The sequence below is a fragment of the Podarcis raffonei genome, chromosome 3 (assembly GCF_027172205.1).
Source record: "Podarcis raffonei isolate rPodRaf1 chromosome 3, rPodRaf1.pri, whole genome shotgun sequence".
Lineage (NCBI taxonomy): Eukaryota > Metazoa > Chordata > Lepidosauria > Squamata > Lacertidae > Podarcis > Podarcis raffonei.
In genome coordinates, this window is record NC_070604.1 from 116,259,623 (window position 1) to 116,278,941 (window position 19,319).

The 19,319-nt window shown below is 45.9% G+C and overlaps 1 protein-coding gene across 1 annotated transcript in view; it reads left to right on the top strand.

Annotated features, from left to right (window-relative positions):
* Positions 1-17,268, top strand: part of REL (REL proto-oncogene, NF-kB subunit) — a 51,276-nt gene extending 34,008 nt beyond the window's left edge. Inside the window, exons 5-10 of the mRNA XM_053383700.1 lie at positions 6,117-6,257; positions 9,273-9,377; positions 11,332-11,544; positions 12,730-12,798; positions 14,135-14,203; positions 15,826-17,268. Coding sequence (XP_053239675.1) covers positions 6,117-6,257; positions 9,273-9,377; positions 11,332-11,544; positions 12,730-12,798; positions 14,135-14,203; positions 15,826-16,628 — 1,400 coding nt within the window. The 3' untranslated portion in view covers positions 16,629-17,268. The remainder of the gene's footprint in view (positions 1-6,116; positions 6,258-9,272; positions 9,378-11,331; positions 11,545-12,729; positions 12,799-14,134; positions 14,204-15,825) is intronic.
* Positions 17,269-19,319: the final 2,051 nt, after the last annotated feature.

The following is a 19,319-nucleotide window of genomic DNA, read 5'->3' on the forward strand; positions in this document are numbered from 1 at the left end:
GGGAACCTCTGCATTAGAGGAAGCAGTGAGGACTCTGCTGCAGCCAGAGAGGCTGTGGGGAAGGAGCAGTCAGACGGGGCGTGCTTAATACAGGACAGTAAATAAGGAGCGTGTTTCTTAGAACTCTTTATGCAGCCTGGCAGCTATCAATGTCTGCAATGCCCACAAATAAATGTGGGTGGATGGGGGGGGGAGGTGTGGCAGTCTGGGCCCAAACACGCAAGGGGGAGTTTGCCTGTGGGTGGGTGGGTGAGTGAGTCATGGACTTGTGGGTTGAGTGGGCAAAAGCTGGTATTTTGTGACCATAATGTACTAGTAGGTGAAGGTGTCTGGTGTTTGGGGAGGGGGCTTGAGTGGGTGTAGGTGGTGCTGGAAATGTGTGCATTGAATGGTTTGGGGCTAGTGCCTAGGGCTATGGGGGATGAGAGTGTTCACAGGGTCATGAGACTTAGCTATGAGTAGGATCTCGACCTGCCAGCTGTCATAGGACTCAGTGCCTAGTCATTTTCTGACCCCCGCCGCAGATGCCAATGGTCCTTGCCACATCTTTCTTATTTCATGGTTAGCTTCTCGTTTCCTTTATTTTTAGCATCTCTGGCCTTTTATTTTTAGTGCCAGTTTATTTTTGCCAGCTCCCCTTTTCCGAAAAATCACAAAACTCACCGTGAAGTTCTAAATGGCCTTTGCATTTTCAAATAGGTGTGTGTTTGAGCCAGTGTGGTGTAGTGGTTAAGAGCGGTGGACTTGTAATCTGGTGAACTGGGTTCGATTCCCCGCTCCTCCACATGCAGCTGCTGGGTAACCTTGGGTTAGTCACACTTCTCTGAAGTCTCTCAGCCCCACTCACCTCACAGAGTGTTTGTTGTGGGGGAGGAAGGGAAAGGAGATTGTGAGCCGCTTTGAGACTCCTTCAGGTAGTGATAAAGCGGGATATCAAATCCAAACTCTTCTTCTCTTCTTTGTAATCAAGCCCTGGAGTCATTCTCTGTCAAAGCACATGATCTCAATGTATATAAAAAAAAAAGTTCACACTTGTTTGCCTCTATGCCTTGCTTCATTGTGTAACCTGGTCTGCTCACTCCTGTACCTTTAACAGCTATATCATCTGTTGAAATCAGCTAGGGAAGAAGTCGTTCACCGTGCACAATCAGCACAAACAGCAGCTGCAGATTTCCTCCTCTCAAGGCTGCTTTGAAAAGCACACTGGAGCTAGGGAGAATATTAGCAGCCCCAGGGCCAAAATGCAATTTTTATAGGGGGAAACGACGTAACAAATAATAAAACATTCTCTCAGATCTCTTGTATGCCTGAATTTTACAATTTTCCCTTCCACCTGTTGCCAGGATGTTTTCAGAAAAAGACTAATAATGTGTGTGTGTGTGTGTGTGTGTGTGTGTGAGAGAGAGAGAGAGAGAGAGAGAGAGAGAGAGAGAGAGAGCGCCTTGGCCACAGCAGACAGAAGTTTTTACTAGAGTAATGAGAGTGACCTTGTGTTGCATCTCGTTGACCTCCTTAGACGCAGGAGTGGTTGGGCCATTGACAAACACAGAGTATGTACAGCCAACAAACAGAAGCTTGCCCTCTTCTGTGAGCGGTAAGGTAAAGGGACCCCTAACCATTAGGTCCAGTCGCGGAAGACTCTGGGGTTGCGGCGCTCATCTCGCTTTATTGGCTGAGGGAGCCGGCGTACAGCTTCCGGGTCATGTGGCCAGCATGCCTAAGCCACTTCAGGCAAACCAGAGCAGCACACGGAAACGCCGTTTACCTTCCCGCTGGAGTGGTACCTATTTATCTACTTGCACTTTGACATGCTTTTGAACTGCTAGGGCCAGGTTGTTAGTTGTGGTGGGAGTACTTTTAAATCGCCCTAACCTCTGGGTAGGAGGTGTGGAATTGCTCAGAGAGACACGTTGCCTCATATCTTGTGAGAGTTGTTGTAAATATGCAAAGTTCTTTGCACATCAGATATACCGCATGCAAATGAATATCACATGCTGCACACGTTTTGGGGGCGGGAAGGAGATCCTCATTCCACTGTTATTTTCTTCACTGCACCATTTAGAAATTTCACACGGTAACACTAGACGTGCAGTTTAGGTTGCTGGCTGCCACCAAGTACCATTTATATATGGGAGTGGTTGAAATGTACAATAGAGGACTATTGCTTTCAAGGCACTTCTGTTCAGATTTGTGGTTGATGACGTTTTGCTAGGGTGCCTGTGCTAAACGCCACCATATATATATATATATATATATATATATATATATATATATCGTGTCATACTGATTCATTGAGTAACTTGGGTCCCTTTGACTATGACTATGTGCATTAGGTAAAGGGTAAAGGGGACCCCTGACCATTAGGTCCAGTCGTGACCGACTCTGGAGTTGCGGCGCTCATCTTGCTTTATTGGCCGAGGGAGCCGGCGTACAGCTTCCGGGTCATGTGGCCAGCATGACAAAGCTGCTTCTGGTGAACCAGAGCGGCGCACGGAAACGTCGTTTACCTTCCCGCCGGAGCGGTACCTATTTATCTACTTGCACTTTGACGTGCTTTTGAACTGCTAGGTGGGCAGGAGCAGGGACCGAGCAACGGGAGCTCACCCCGTCGCAGGGATTCGAACTGCCAGGCTTCTGATCAGCAAGTCCTAGGCTCTGTGGTTTAACCCACAGCGCCACCCATGTCTGTGAGCAGTAGGCGATGTAAATACTTCTCTCCTGCAGAGTATCTCTTGACAGATGAGATGACCCTGTCCCTCCTGAGAACCCAGTGTAGCATAGTGGCTGTGACTCTGGGCCAGACAATTTGCTGTTCAAACGTCACCTCCCTATGGTCAGCCCTACTGTTAATGCTGGCAACCAGCAAATTCCACAAAATATTCACTGAGTGATAGTTGCTGGAAACGGAGAGGTTGTTGTTGTCGAAGGTTAATTCATAACAGTAAGACTGGTTTGTGAAGGTCATTGGTCATTCTCTGAGAGCATGCTTCGCCTGCACATCCATGGCGATTCCTTGCAGTGCCCACATGCTCAGAATCTGGTCCTCTGCTACTTTCTGCTGATGGCCAACTGCTTCACTTGCCCATAGGTTGGGCTGGCCCTTTCTTGTTCCAGGGTAGAATTTTCTGGTGGAGGTGGCAGTACAGGAACTGCTGTAGTGTTGAAAAAGATGATGTTGCAGTTTAGTGGTTAAGAAGTGTGAGCTGAGGCTCCGGAAACACCTGCTTCAAGTCTCACCTTTGGAGGAAGCACCTTTTAAAGGCAGGTGAAAGTGCAACTATCACCCCTGAGGAAGACATTGTGTGGAAACACATTGGGCGGTTTGGGACAGGCTTCCGTTCCTCTTTACTTCACAGCTCACTGAGGGGGCCTTAAACCAGCCACACGCCTTGTCCACGCACACAGATATCCCTGTTTGCACCATGGCAGTGATAAGACTGGCCTATGTTACTGGTTCTTGTACAGATTACTGAGATCATGCACATATAGTGCTTCAGCAAAAGTTCTGCATGAACACTAGGTATTGTTATCATAGTACCTTTAAGGGGTGTGTGTGGGACACACGAGTGTTTACCATGCTCTCTTTCATTCTTGCAGTAGGAAGTAGAATTTAAAAATAGCCCAAGAGAAACCTTCTTCCTCTTTTTCTCAGCTGCAAATTAGAGAAAGGCAAAAGAAAAAGTAATAATCATGAGGATGTGATGAGTAGCAATCATAGATTTATGGTGTTGTTGTTGTTGTTTAGTCGTTTAGTCATGTCCGACTCTTCATGACCCCATGGACCAGAGCACACCAGGCACTCCTGTCTTCCACTGCCTCCCGCAGTTTGGTCAAACTCATGTTAGTAGCTTCGAGAACACTGTCCAACCATCTCGTCCTCTGTCGTCCTCTTCTCCTTCTGCCCTCCATCTTTCCCAACATCAGGGTCTTTTCCAGGGAGTCTTCTCTTCTCATGAGGTGGCCAAAGTATTGGAGCCTCAGCTTCACGATCTGTCCTTCCAGTGAGCACTCAGGGCTGATTTCCTTCAGAATGGATGGGTTTGATCTTCTTGCAGTCCATGGGACTCTCAAGAGTCTCCTCCAGCACCATAATTCACAAGCATCAATTCTTCGACGGTCAGCCTTCTTTATGGTCCAGCTCTCACTTCCATACATTACTGCTGGGAAAACCATAGCTTTAACTATACAGACCTTTGTCGGCAAGGTGATGTCTCTGCTTTTTAAGATGCTGTCTAGGTTTGTCATTGCTTTTCTCCCAAGAAGCAGGCGTCTTTTAATTTCGTGACTGCTGTCACCATCTGCAGTGATCATGGAGCCCAAAAAAGTAAAATCTCTCACTGCCTCCATTTCTTATCCTTCTATTTGCCAGGAGGTGATGGGCCCAGTGGCCATAGTCTTAGTTTTTTTGATGCTGAGCTTCATATTTTGCGCTCTCTTTCACCCTCATTAAAAGGTTCTTTAATTCCTCCTCACTTTCTGCCACCAAGGTTGTGTCATCTGCATATCTGAGGTTGTTGATATTTCTTCCGGCAATCTTAGAATCATAGATTCATAGAATCATAGAGTTGGAAGAGACCACAAGGGCCATCGAGTCCAACCCCCTGCCAAGCAGGAAACACCATCAGAGCACTCCTGACATATGGTTGTCAAGCCTCTGCTTAAAGACCTCCAAAGAAGGAGACTCCACCACACTCCTTGGCAGCAAATTCCACTGTCAAACAGCTCTTACTGTCAGGAAGTTCTTCCTAATGTTTAGGTGGAATCTTCTTTCTTGTAGTTTGGCTCCATTGCTCCGTGTCCGCTTCTCTGGAGCAGCAGAAAACAACCTTTCTCCCTCCTCTATGTGACATCCTTTTATATATTTGAACATGGCTATCATATCACCCCTTAACCTCCTCTTCTCCAGGCTAAACATGCCCAGCTCCCTTAGCCGTTCCTCATAAGGCATCGTTTCCAGGCCTTTGACCATTTTGGTTGCCCTCCTCTGGACACGTTCCAGTTTGTCAGTGTCCTTCTTGAACTGTGGTGCCCAGAACTGAACACAGTACTCCAGGTGAGGTCTGACCAGAGCAGAATACAGTGGCACTATTACTTCCCTTGATCTAGATGCTATACTCCTATTGATGCAGCCCAGAATTGCATTGGCTTTTTTAGCTGCCGCGTCACACTGTTGGCTCATGTCAAGTTTGTGGTCAACCAAGACTCCTAGATCCTTTTCACATGTAGTGCTCTCAAGCCAGGTGTCACCCATCTTGTATTTGTGCCTCTCATTTTTTTTGCCCAAGTGCAATACTTTACATTTCTCCCTGTTAAAATTCATCTTGTTTGTTTTGGCCCAGTTCTCTAATCTGTCAAGGTCGTTTTGAAGTGTGATCCTGTCCTCTGGGGTGTTAGCCACCCCTCCCAGTTTGGTGTCATCTGCAGATTTGATCAGGATGCCCTTGAGTCCATCATCCAAGTCGTTGATAAAGATGTTGAATAAGACCGGGCCCAAGACAGAACCCTGTGGCACCCCACTAGTCACTCTTCTCCAGGATGAAGAGGAACCATTGATGAGCACCCTTTGGGTTCGGTCAGTCAGCCAGTTACAAATCCACTGAGTGGTAGCATAGTCAAGACCACATTTTACCAGCTTCTTTACAAGAATATCATGGGGCACCTTGTCAAATGCCTTGCTGAAATCAAGGTAGGCTACATCCACTGCATTCCCTTCATCTACCAGGGTTGTAATTCTGTCAAAAAATGAGATCAGGTTAGTCTGACATGATTTATTTTTCAGAAATCCATGCTGACTATTGGTGATCACAGCATTCCTTTCTAGGTGCTCACAGACTATCTTGATTCCAGCCTGGGATCATCTAGCCCAGCCTTTTGCATGATGAATTCTGCATATAAGTTAAATGCAGCCTTGCATAGAGGACTGTAAAATCGACGTGAAAATAGGTGATGTGAACTTATTAGAATTAAGATCTGCAGATGATAGGCTAGAATGTATGGACTGCGATGTGAAACAGGATGAGCCAGCTCACCCAGACCCCTGGACCTCAGCAGGTGCCGCTGTGATGCAATTGTCCTACAGCCCTGTCCTCACTTCTGGACTGCCTTTGTTTCCACAGTATCTGAAGAGGAGCTGATGGCCATTGAAGAGTACAACCTCAACGTGGTGAGGCTCTGCTTCCAAGCTTTCCTCCCTGACGAACACGGCAACTGCACACTACCCCTTGCCCCTGTCATCTCCAACCCGATTTATGACAACCGTAAGTACCTGCGAATCAGATTGCGACTCATCTCTCTGTCTCTCTTTTTGCTGCTGGGCTCCCTGCCTGATTGTTGGGATACTGCCGGGGAGACGGAGGCATCAGGCAGGCCCCCAGCTGGGTCTCCCTTGGAAACAGCATCTATCAGCGACACGAGCCTCAGATACGTTTAGAGACCCGCGCACACTCTGTCAGCAGATTGTATAAATCTTCTCACAGCAGAAGAGGCAGGCAGAGAATTGTGTAAGCATAATGTACAGCATTTTATTCAGCATAGTTCAGGAACAGAGGAAAACATGTCTGCTTCCCTTCGTCTCCAGCAAAACATCAGTAACACAAAAGCTATATACAAACGGAAGTTCCCAGCAGACTGTGCTGGAAGTAAACAGGCGTGTGAAACACAACAATCATGCCTGTACCCTTTTAAGGTGGAATGGAACTATATCGTAACACTGATGACCCCTTGGCCCAAGCCATTCTCTCCGGGTTAGGACTGATCCACACGTACATTGCTCAACATCTCTCATGATTGGGTCACACATTCAACCATTTCCTCATTCCCCATCTCCTCCAGAAGCCCGCTTACCACAATATCCTGTAATTATCCAGCACAGCCCCAATGGAGAGGGAGGTTGAAAATGAAGGAACACAACCAGGAGGGGGCTGGTGCATTAGGGTGAATGAGGCCCACTCTCACCAACCTGAGCATGTTTTTGGCCAGTCTCTACCTGTCTGCCTTTTTTCTTTCAACCAGTCCAGGGATACTACCACATTTGCTTAATGTGTCACGTACCAGACAAAAATCAATATTTGCAGATCTTGGTTAAAAATGGAATACGCTTATACGTGACCAAGACATGTTCAAACAATAGACTAGTGACAGGAAGTACTAGGTAAATTTCAGCTGAATAGGTTGATATAGCCAGTTCTGACAAACGACGTGTTCTAATGTTGTCAGTGCCATTTTGATAGATTGAAAGAGTGTGAAGATACCCTCTTCTCCCTCAGTATCTGAGGATGAAATCACAAGACTCCTTCGGATAGTGATAAAGCGGGATATCAAATCCAAACTCCTCCTCCTCTTCTTCTTCTTCTTCTTCTTCTTCTTCTTCTTCTTCTTCTTCTTCCCAAGGATGTCATTCACATCAAATCCAAACTCTTCTTCTTCAATGTTTGGCAATAGACCTTTCTGCTACGAGTGGATTGGAGATCATCTATCATTTTACACACACACACACACTATACTATACTTTTTATTCAATTTTAACATTATCACAGTCTTAACAGTGTAGAACATTTATACAGTCGTACCTCGGAAGTCAAACGGAATCTGTCCTGGAAGTCCATTTGACTTCCAAAAAGTTCAGAACCAAGGTGCGGCTTCCGATTGGCTGCCGGAAGCTCCTGCAGCCAATTGGAAGCCGCGGAAGCTGCGACAGATGTTCAGGTTCTGCGGAAGCCTCCACGGATGTTCAGTTTCGCAAACCGGAATGCTCATTTCTGGGATTACAGCGTTCAGGAGCCAAAGCGTTCAACTGGCAAGGCGTTTGTCAACCAAGGTACGACTGTACACTCTTGAATCTATGGAATACAAAAACCAGTAATAAACATTTCTGAGACATCTTAATATTATAACTATTAAGAATCAGGTGTTGACTAAAGAAGAAAGCAAAGAGATTGCATGAGATGAAATCTATAAATAGAACATAATACAGTATTTATTAAGTGCATTCATCAGCATTATTTGAGTGGCAGTTGTCTAGTAATAGAAAATTAGATATTCCAGTGAGTCTGGAGCAGGATCTGTCATTGTGTTTCATTCTTCTTTTGTCTTCTTTAGAATATCTAATTTAGGTCTGAAATTTCTACCCTTTAGATGTCCATGCATGTGTCACTTGACCTTTAAGATGCTTCTGAGGAAACATCTGCAGGGCCATGTTAGCTCACTGGGGCTTCTTCCTGGTTACAAATATGTAGAGTTAGGAACTGCAGGCTGTTAAGCTGAGTGGTGGCTTAGTCAGTGATGGCAGCTGTCCAGCAGAATGGGTGGGGCAGATGACTGAGCAGTTCGCAGTAGGTGGACCCAGAGTAGCTGGTCAACCCACAAGGTAGGTGTCATGGTTGCCATCCATAGGATTAACACAAAAAGTGCACGCCTTATTGAAGCAGTTGGTTTCTATCCATATTTTCTTGGAATTTGCTGCCAAGATGTCTTTGATTTTGAGGGTGGGATTCAGCTCCATACTTGCAGTCATGTTATGCAATTAAAGTGAGTTTGGCACATTTGTGCAACAAACTAGTAGTAGTAGTAGTAGTAGTAGTAATAATAATAATAATAATAATAATAATAATAATAATAATAATAATTTATTATTTCTACCCCGCCCATCTGGCTGGGTTTCCCCAGCCACTCTGGGCGGCTTCCAACAGAACACTAAAATATAATAATAACAACAACAACAACAACAACAACAACAACAACAACAAGAACAATAATTACAATAATAATAAAAAATATAATAATAATAATAAACTTTTTGCAGCAAGGAAGATAGGAAAACACACTGAAAAGTATGGGATGACAATTGCTTCACATAACATCATCTAACTTCCCTACATATCAGTCAGAAAGAGTGCTCCATAAATAGCAAATGTTGTGTAACCTCGGCACAAATATTGTTCAAGCAAATCGGGTTGGATGCTCAATAAACAGGTGATCTGGAAGTGACCTGTGACTTTACATGGCTAAGAGGGACATTTGGTGAATATGCACTTGGTTTGTTTGCAAACTGCCCTGGAGCTCTATTACTCCAGAGGAGTCTTAAGTTTTTCCTCCCAACTGTATTTCAGCACAGTACTACGGCAGAGTCTTGTGGCAGATAGTTGATTACCGAACAACACGCTTGCCTGCAGAGCTTCCTTTTCCACCCCTCTATTTTTAAGCGCGAGTTACCGTAAACATCCTCACCGACTCTCCTTCTCTCCTCTAATCATTGTTTCCTTTTTTCTGCTTAGGGGCTCCCAATTCAGCAGAACTGAGAATCTGTCGTGTGAACAAAAATTGCGGAAGTGTGAAAGGAGGGGACGAAATCTTCCTACTGTGCGACAAAGTTCAGAAAGGTAACTGGCTTCCTCCAGACTTCCTCCTGTGTCTGCAGAGAAAGGGAAATGTGCAAGAGTCTTATGGTCCGTAAATTGGGTCTTCTGGAGCTAGGATCCAGAGTCAGGCATGAAACAACAGGCAAACCACTGGAAAAGGTTGTTGGACAACCTCAGTGTGATCTCCTGATCAGCATCTGACCTGAGAGCCTCTTCTGGAGGCTCAGAAGCAGAAGAAATTTGGCAAGAGCTGGAGTTGTTTTCTTGCTTGGAATCACCTGATCTTCAGGGCAGCTTCTAACATGACAACTTCCCTTTACAGATCAGCAATAGCAGTGTTAGGGTTCGGCGTACAGGGGCAGCAGGTGATTCAGGGCTGGCAAAAGAATGCCTTTTTCCACACACACTGCATCATTAATTTATTAAATTTGCTGGTTGGCTGCCGTCTTAGATGCCTTTCAAAGAGGTATAGACCAATTCATGGAGGGGAGGTCTAATCAACATCTGTTGGCCATGATTTCATTTCACTTTTAATTAGTATACTGCCTTTCTATATTGCTATGCAGAAGGCGATGGACAAGCTGAAGAAACAACAAAATAGACAACAAAGGCCACACACATAATAGCAATCTGATCCAGTATAGATAAGTCACAATAACTTTAAAATAAACAACTTATATCAAATAAAGCAATATTCGGCGATCCGTTAGAATATAATAGTAATCGGTAAAATTAAATATCAGCAAATAATAATTAAGCAGCTTACACTTATCAGTTACAATAAAGAATTACTAAACTACAGTCATACCTCAGGTTACAGACGCTTCAGGTTGCGTTTTTTCAGGTTACGGACTGCCAAAACCCAGAAGTACTGCAATGGGTTACTTCTGGGTTTCGGCGGTCGCGCATGTGCAGGAGCGCTAAATCGCAACCCGCGCATGTGCAGACGCGCCGCTGCGGGTTGCGAACACTGCAGGTTGCAAACATGCATCCCGCACGGATCACGTTCGCAACCCGAGCATCCACTGTATAATCAATAAAAAATAATGGCACAGCACAATGCGTAAAATACCAGAAAACAAACAAAACCATGTAAAAGGATCAAAGTGAGAAACAAGGACACACAACCTATAAAATCATTTTTTTAAAATATCCCTGAACTCCTCTTCTCTCTTCCCAGCTGCGTCTGCTGTTCTCAGAGAGCCAGTGTGGTGTAGTGGTTAAGAGCGGTGGACTCGTAATCTGGGGAACCGGGTTCGCGTCTCCGCTCCTCCACATGCAGCTGCTGGGTGACCTTGGGCCAGTCACACTTCTTTGAAGTCTCTCAGCCCCACTCACCTCACAGAGTGTTTGTTGTGGGGGAGGAAGGGAAAGGAGAATGTTAGCCACTTTGAGACTCCTTCGGGTAGTGATAAAGCAGGATATCAAATCCAAAATCTTCTCTTCTTCTTCAGAGTCATGGCCTGGGAAAGGCTTCTAGGGCTGGAAGGTGGGGCAAGGCAGGTGGGAAAAGCCATTGCCTGGTGGCCACAAGTTGATGGCTAAGTGGAACCTTGATAGGCAGTACCCCGGATACAAGGGCCATTGCCTCCTGCCTTGTGGTTGACATCCTAGAGGCATCTGGTTGGCCACTGTGTGAAGAAGGATGCTGAGCTTAATGGACCTTCTGACCTGAGCCTGCAAAAGGCTACTCTCCTTTGCTTACCTAATCATTCAAAACTGATAATAGTGTGATGCCACGAATTGAGTTTTGGTTTAGGCATGGCAGGTCCCTGCTCCATCACAGAGTTCGCTGGACAGCCTCGAGCAAAGCCAATTTTGCGTGACCTAAGTTAACCTCATAGGGTTGCCGTAAGATAAACGGCAAGAGCAGAAAGCAGAACTTGGGCGGCAATGCTAAGAAGTGCTTGACTCTCTTCCTCTTCTTCAAATTGTTGCGCTAACTCCAACGCTTTGTTGTTTTTCTGGCAACCAGATGACATCGAGGTCCGATTCGTCATGAACGAATGGGAAGCCAAGGGGATTTTCTCACAAGCCGACGTGCATCGGCAAGTGGCCATTGTCTTTAGGACACCTCCCTTTTACAAAGACATCGCCGAGCCCGTGACTGTGAAGATGCAGTTGCGCAGGCCTTCGGATCAAGAGGTCAGCGACCCCATGGACTTCAGATACCTGCCGGAGGAGAAAGGTACTGGAGGAAGCAAGCCCCCTTGGGGTTAATAGCAGAGCTTTCCAAACTTTTCATGCTGGTGAACACACTTTTTAGACATGAATCATTTCGTGGCACAGTAATTCAGTTTTACTAGCAAGCCAGAGGTTAAACAAACCCCTTTCCAGTCGCTTGAGGAGCGTTCGCACGACACACTGACACACTGCAGCCGACACACTAACATTTCACATCACTCAGTTTGGAAAGCTCTGTGTTAATGAAATACATGATGGGAGGCAAGTTATGCTCCCCATGTCATCATTCTCACCATCCTATCCTTCACGGGGGGCAACTGGCCAAGGAGCCTTCTGTATTCACGATTGTATCAGCATGTTTCACAACACTAATTTTCCAGAATTTTAAGACATGCAGGGCCCCAAAACTCTCCGATTCAGTCACCCTCCATGAGTTATAGAACGACGAGAAGGTTGATGGGGTAGTGGAAGTAGCAAGCCATTTTGTATGTCCTCACCTGACCTTCATGTACTTAGACAGTGTTAAATGTGTAAGTCTGAAGAGGACTCATCTCGCACACATTGGATAACACATTTGCTAGTGCTGCTGAATCAAATCTCGGAAGAAATTGCACAGGAACCAGATTGGTCACTGAGCTTACAAGAACCTATTTTCAGAACCACTTCCTCTTCCGTTTCCACTACAGCATTGCTGCCGCCAGTGAGATATTTTAAGACTGAAGTCAAAGACTGCTTAACTTTTAATGCTGGGCAGCTTCCTCTTCTGCCCTAATAAAAAGTTACTCTCTCAAAGGAAGAGGAGGAGGAGCCACAACCTTTAAAACTCAACACATGAAAGTCCTTTCGGAACAGAGTCTTGTATTTAGTCTTGCAGGAATGTTCTGACCCCTGCCCTCCCTATTTAAGTGTAAATAGGAAGGAGTGGTAGAACACTTGCTTGGCATGCAGAAGGTCCCAGGTTCAATCCCTGACATCTCCAGCTTATATATAGGGCGGGGGGTCAAGCAGCAAATGATGGGAAAGAAATATGCCTAGGTCAAGTTAATGGCCTGCAAGACCAAATAGCCCAATTCTCCCATATATGACAATTTCCGATATTCCACTGAAAATTTGAACAGAACTCAAAACTGGGCCTCTCTTCCTCTGGAAGCATCGCTAACTGCAATCCCATTTTCTCCTCCACTTTTAGATCCTTACGGTCATAAGGCAAAAAAACAGAGATCACCAATTGCTTTGCAGAAGCTAATGCAAGACTGTGGTAAGGATACTCCCCCCCACCCCCCAGGGATGTGGGTGGCGCTGTGGTCTAAACCACGGAACCTCTTGGGCTTGCCGATCAGAAGGTTGGCAGTTCAAATCCTGGAATGGGGTGAGCTCCCGTTGCTCTGTCCCAGCTCCTGCCAACCTAGTAGTTTGAAAGCACACCAGTGCAGGTAGATAAATAGGTACCACTGTGGCAGGAAGGTAAACAACGTTTCCATGTGCTCTGGTTTCCGTCACGGTGTCCCGTTGCACCAGAAGCAGTTTAGTCCTGCTGGCCACATGACCCGGAAAATGGTCTGTGGACAAACGCTGGCCTCCTCGGCCTGAAACCGGAAATGAGTGCCACACCCCATAGTCTAATTTGACTGCAATAACAGCCAAAATGTTTTTTTAGGCTTCCATCACAATATGCTTATCATTTTGATGGATGGGCTGTGTTGGGAGGGGGGCCCTGTGCACTCTAAATGCCTCTGTGGCATTGCATCCTACCCCCCCACCCATTAGGGTCCCTACCAGTGAGAGTCAGGTTACACAGACAATACCACGGGCAAAGGGGGTCAGGTTTTGCCTTCAGCACAAACAAGTGCCTCTAGGTGTTATGTCGTATTTTTCCTGCAGACGAATAAATGCCATCCACTCACTTTTGTAGGGAGATGCAGAAAGGTGCCAGACTCCACTGGGGCAGCACCTGAAGGTTTTTTCAAATGTCCCTGATGATCCCAGTCATCAACTATTATTATTATTATTATTATTATTATTATTATTATTATTATTATTATTATTAATTTACTTTTGCTACTTGCTTTCTGCAGAAGAAAAGTCTCAAAACGACTTAACGAAATGAAATACAAACAGATACATGTTTGGCTTATACTTTATTTTAACCAAGAATGTTCAGTGGAGAGTTCCTAAAATGATTGTCCAAAACACAATGGATGGATTAGGTCGACCCCCAACTCTGCCAAAAGATTAGCACCACAATGGAGCCTAACTTAATTACCAAAGGCCTGGGTAAATAGAATACCTTGGCCTGGTGCCTAAAAACGGACGCAGGTGCTGCCAGGTGTGCTTCCTCGGGGAGATCATTCCACAAATAAGGACCCACCTCCGAAAAGGCCTGTTATTGTGCAGCCAGCCTCCATAACTCCCTCAGTATGAGGCACACAGAGAAGGGCCTCTGATGAAGTTTCATTTTGCCCTCAAGACCCCCTTCTTCACTGTCTTCCACCTTGAATCTGCTTTTGGCAGCACTCACCACCTAAGAGGGCTGATATACGATTATTATTTTTTAGAAGAAAATGCACAGCCTAACCACCTTTTCCCCCTGGCAGGTCCATACGAGAGGCCTAAACCTTCTGTGTTCCAGAATACTGCTGGTGAGGCAAAGATAATTAAGAAAGGTTGGTTCTGCTTACCGCATTTTTTTCCTTTGTCTCTCTTCCTTCCCATATCTGTTTTTATTTATTTAATTTGTTTGCTAAATTTGCATGCCGCCCTTCAACCGTAGATCTCAGGGTGGCTCACAACATAATCTCTACCATGACCATGAACATTGTCTGAGGATATAGTAGATCGCAATGAGGGCATCTGCCACACTATGCCTCTCGCAGTGAGGAGGTACGGAACAGCATTCATCTCACCCCTTCTCTTCCCATATATGGGCAGTGACCATAGCTGTCAACCATCCCTTATTTGGCGGGAAAGTCCCTTATCCCAGCACTGTGTCCCGCTGCTGTCCCTTATTGATGATGTCCCTTAAATTTCCCGGGTTTCAAAGGAAGCAGCTCCTCTCCCTCCCTCCCTGCCAGCCAGGGAGGAGGGAGGCTCCAACTGTGTTGCTTGGCTGCGTTGTTCACCCAGTAAGGAGTCTAAGAACGACTGGGGGGTGGAGCTTGCATGCCTTGTGCCGATCAAATCGGCCGCGTTGCCTGGGGACTCGCCTTTGCTCAGCGCTTCCCAGCGGAGAGGTGACGGTGGTTTTCCTTGCTGCATCCCCTTTGCCGGGTTGCTGCGCTGCGGGAACCACCGCTTGAGGCTTCGTTTGGCTGCTGGCTGGGCTTTCTGCCTTTGGCTTGGAGGGGCTCAGAAGTTGAACATACCTGTGCTTGGAAAATCCCTTATTTTGGCTGCCGATCCCTTATTTTCAAATCTGTAAGTTGACAGCTATGGCAATGACATCATCTTGAGGCAGGCAGCAAGAATGCATTGAGATTCCATTATGGATTAAGTTCCGCAGCTGAGTTCAGGGGAATCCTGGGAGCATCATTGGAATAATGGGACAAACCAAGATGTTTATGAACTGACATGCCTAAGGGGGCACCGGCTCTTCTGAGCAAAGGACTGGGGGTTCACAGGACGCTGCAGGTGGGCGAGGAGAGGAAAGAGAAGTTGAGTTGAGGAGTGGAAGTCCATTCCACATGCCAACAAACACTATCGAATTCAAGAATTGCTGCCTCTCCTAGTATGCCCCATGGAGGACCTTAAGGTCCACAGATGACAACATTTTGGAGGTCCCAGGTCGCAAAGTGATTAGATTGGTCTCAACTAGGGCCGGGGCCTTTTCAGTACTGGCCCCGACTTGGTGGAACGCTCTGTCACAAGAGACTAGTGCCCTGCGGGACTTGACATCTTTCTTCAGGGCCTGCAAGGCAGAGCTGTTCCGCCTGGCCTTTGGTTTGGACTCAGTCTGACCCTTTTGTTTTCCTCCCCTTATGGGCTACTTATAAAATGAGGCTGCATTTTAAATTGCATTTTAACCTGTATTTTAAATTGGTTTTTTCCCCTATTATGTTTTTACTGTAATTTTACTGGTGTTAGCCGCCTTGAGCCCAGCTCTGGCCAGTGAAGGCAGTGTATAAATAAAAATTATTATTATTATTATTATTATTATTATTATTATTATTATATTATATTATTATTATTATTATTATTATTATTACTACTACTACTACTACTACTACTACTATTATCTATGGTTATACATGACTTGCACCATTTCACCTGTGTTGATTCTTTCTCACAGAACTGAATATGTATCACTCTCCAGGGGATGTCCTCCTCCCTCCGCAGAGAACACCTGCGCAGACCTTTCCAATGCAGTCCTATTATTCCCCTCCGATGAGCAACCACAGTTCCAATGGATGCGCTGACCCATCTCTGCAGATGGCAGGGCCCGTTAAGCAGGACGGAGCTCCTCTGCCATGCTGGCGTTCCTCCGGTTCATCTCTCAGCTCTTTCCTGCAGCAAGGCAACTTTTCAGGAGAAGCGCAGCACACCGGCACGCAGAATGGCGGTTCTCCATCGCTGGGACAGGATGGCAGCCTGCACTGGGCCAACGAAAAGGATGGGAGCCTCTACAGAGCCTTCTTTGGAGCCACGAATGGCCAAACGTCATCAGCATCATCCATGTATCAGCAAGACATGTTGAGTGTCTCCAGCGCTTCCGGCAACCAGCCTCTTCACCCTGTAAATGTTGCAACGCCCAATGGCAACGGCATGGAGATGGATGACGCCCGGTGCTCAAGCGTAATGCTGGAGAAGGCATCCTTCACCCAGGTTTTGAATCCGAGTGATCACAGGAGGCGGCAAGTCCACCATCCTGGCATGTCAGTAGCAGTTTCAGATAGCTCATCTTCCAGTACCATCTCCAGCGCCTTTGAGACGATGCCCTTCGCTTACCTGGATAGCCTCAATGAATCAAGACAGCCCAGCAACCTTGCCGTGCAGAATCCCATGAATTTATCCAATAACCAGTACTTTCCATACAGCACCCAAGACGAAGAGTTCCTTAGCAATTTTGGGGGCAATTTTGATGCCATTATTTAAAGCTCTGAATAGCGATCAGATCAAGTTGTTGCTCCGGTAGACAGGCAATGGTTTCTCTCAACAGGATAATTAGATTTTACATGACTTTTGCGGGAAAGTAATCTTCCTTTTCAATGCACTAGTATATGCTGGAATTTAAACAATGCCACGGCAATTTTAGAATTAGTGATGGAGGGGCAATCAGGCGAGGTTTGATAGTTTTGTTTTGTTGTTTTTACTTTGCTTTGTACAAAGCACTCTGTGGTTATATTCTTGTGCTGCTGAAAAAAGTTGATTGAGAGGGTTTATTTAATTTTTTTAAATTATATTTTGGTGCATTTGTTGTAGCCAGGCTCTTGGTTAAACCGTGTTCAGCTGAACCAAAGAGTTCTGCAACTCCCAACCCCTTATTTTTGTATTCTGGCCTTGACGGGTCTTATCTAGGGGTGCTGTACAGGGTACAGTCACATTGTTGGTTGACTGGGCACTGATGTATTAAGTTTTCCAGCAATTCTTTTAAAATGTTAAAAAAAGAAAAAAGCTTTAATGCAACATTGACTATGCCAGTGTTGGTAGCTTCGCAGGTAGAGATGAAACTGCACTATTTTTGTTTCATTTCTTCAGAGAATAGTTGAGTAGAGAGCCTTTGCCCAATGCCTCCCATAGCATGGGAACACTCCCAGGCTGAAACCAGAGCTACTGTGTAGGCCATGCAAAGCAAGATGGACCATTGCTCTGAGTTACTATAACGCAGCTTCATGTGATCTTATGGCTCCCAATTCAGCTGTAGTTGCACACAACTATAGACACCCAAGAGGAATGAACCACACCCCCAACAAAGATGCATCTAAAACAATCTGCGTGCAGATGCGAGTTTCCACCTGTCTCGGCTTGGTTTGAAGAGGCCTTCTGCGCTCAGATCTCCATTGCAGAATTTGGGCGGCACCCTTTGGCCTACACACAAGCAGCTGAACAATGCTCCTGTGTACTGACATTTGAGGAAGAAACAGCCAAGCTCTGCCTTGCCTCTCGTTCCTGGGATTGGAAATGCAATGCTTTCATTTGTTAAGAAGGAACATTTGATGTTCCTTTCCCCCTCTCTTTTTAATACAACTTGGACCTGTGTGTTTTCTGAAAAAAGAGGGGCTTGCGTTTCGTTTTGTGGAAAAACTAGCGCTCTGGAGCGATGCAGAGTTCTTTTTCGGACGAGAAGCATGCCGCCTGAAAATCTTGTTTCCACAACCCTTTCGAAGGTTACTGCTGAAATCAACGTCTTCCTGACTTGCTGCCCATATGGTCTCTTCATTCAAAAGCCATTGTGTTGGCAAAGGTACTTTGACTAAGCTCTCCAAGGATTCATCTCTGGCCCAATAGCAACTAAGCCACTGGAAGAGAGAAACCTGGGGCTGTTAGATGTGCTAGCTATGTTACTCTGCCATGTAGCTGGAATCTCATCAACTGCAGCCAGGGCCAGTGGCCAATTAGGACCTACATGGAAGCAACGCAGGAAAGATGGGACTCTTCCTTCCCTTTCACTGAGGCCACCTCTGCACCTGAACAAATTTAAACTTGGACCTGTGCACCCATACTTGTGATAGAACACAACTATTTTTTTAATAAGATGGTCCAGTGTCCCATATGACAAAGCCTTCAGTTCCAAAGTTATTGTGGGATGGGGAGAAACGTATTCTGAGCAGTAGCAAAGGGGAGGAGTGAGGTCAGTTGGGCTGGGTGATATATCGATCGGTATATCATCCCAAATCAGTTTGAAGTCCATATCGTGATATCAGTTTCATAATTTTTGACCTGGCAATATATTGCAAATTGTGTGTGTGCGTGTGTACGCGCTATGCAGAAATCATGATACAGTGGTACCTCGGGTTACAGACGCTTCAGGTTACAGACGCTTCAGGTTACAGACTCCGCTAACCCAAAAATAGTACCTCAGTTTAAGAACTTTGCTTCAGGATGAGAACAGAAATCGTGCTCCGGCGGTGCGGCGGCAGCGGGAGGCCTCATTAGCTAAAGTGGTACCTCAAGTTAAGAACAGTTTCAGGTTAAGAATTAAGTTCTTAACCTGAGGTACCACTGTATGGGGAATACCATGAAGCCAGCCAATGGCCTCAATCCTTATTTCAGACATGGTGATATATTGGTATATCGCAATGTTTAGCTGGTGATATACTGCGATGTTGAAAACCAGATATCGCCCAGCTCTACTGTTCACCTCTACATACTTCCAGCCTTATTTCAGACAGAGTGCTATATCGATATATCACAATGTTTAGCTGGTGATTTATCGTGATGTTGAAAATCAGTTATTTCCAAGTCCTGGAGGTAAGCATTCTGCAAATGCGGCCGCGGGAGCACTGAATTGGCTCAATGGCAGGTTTGCACTGTACTGACCTTACAACACCTTGCCACTCCCCCTCTCCATCACGATATGTAGCCCAACTCTGCCAGAGGGCAGCCAGGTAAGCGGTGCAGCCCCAGCATGCCATTTACCACGGGTCATGAATAGGTGCCAAGCTAGACTGTGTATTGAAACCCCAGCAACCCATCTGCAATGCAGATACGCTACTTGTGCTACGGGTACTTCTGCCTTATGGGTCCAGCCACTTTATCCCATCTGCACTGGTATTTCTTCCATCGTCAAATCACCGGATAGGCAGGTTTTACGAAAGGAAGGACTCCCATTTGATAAGAATTGCA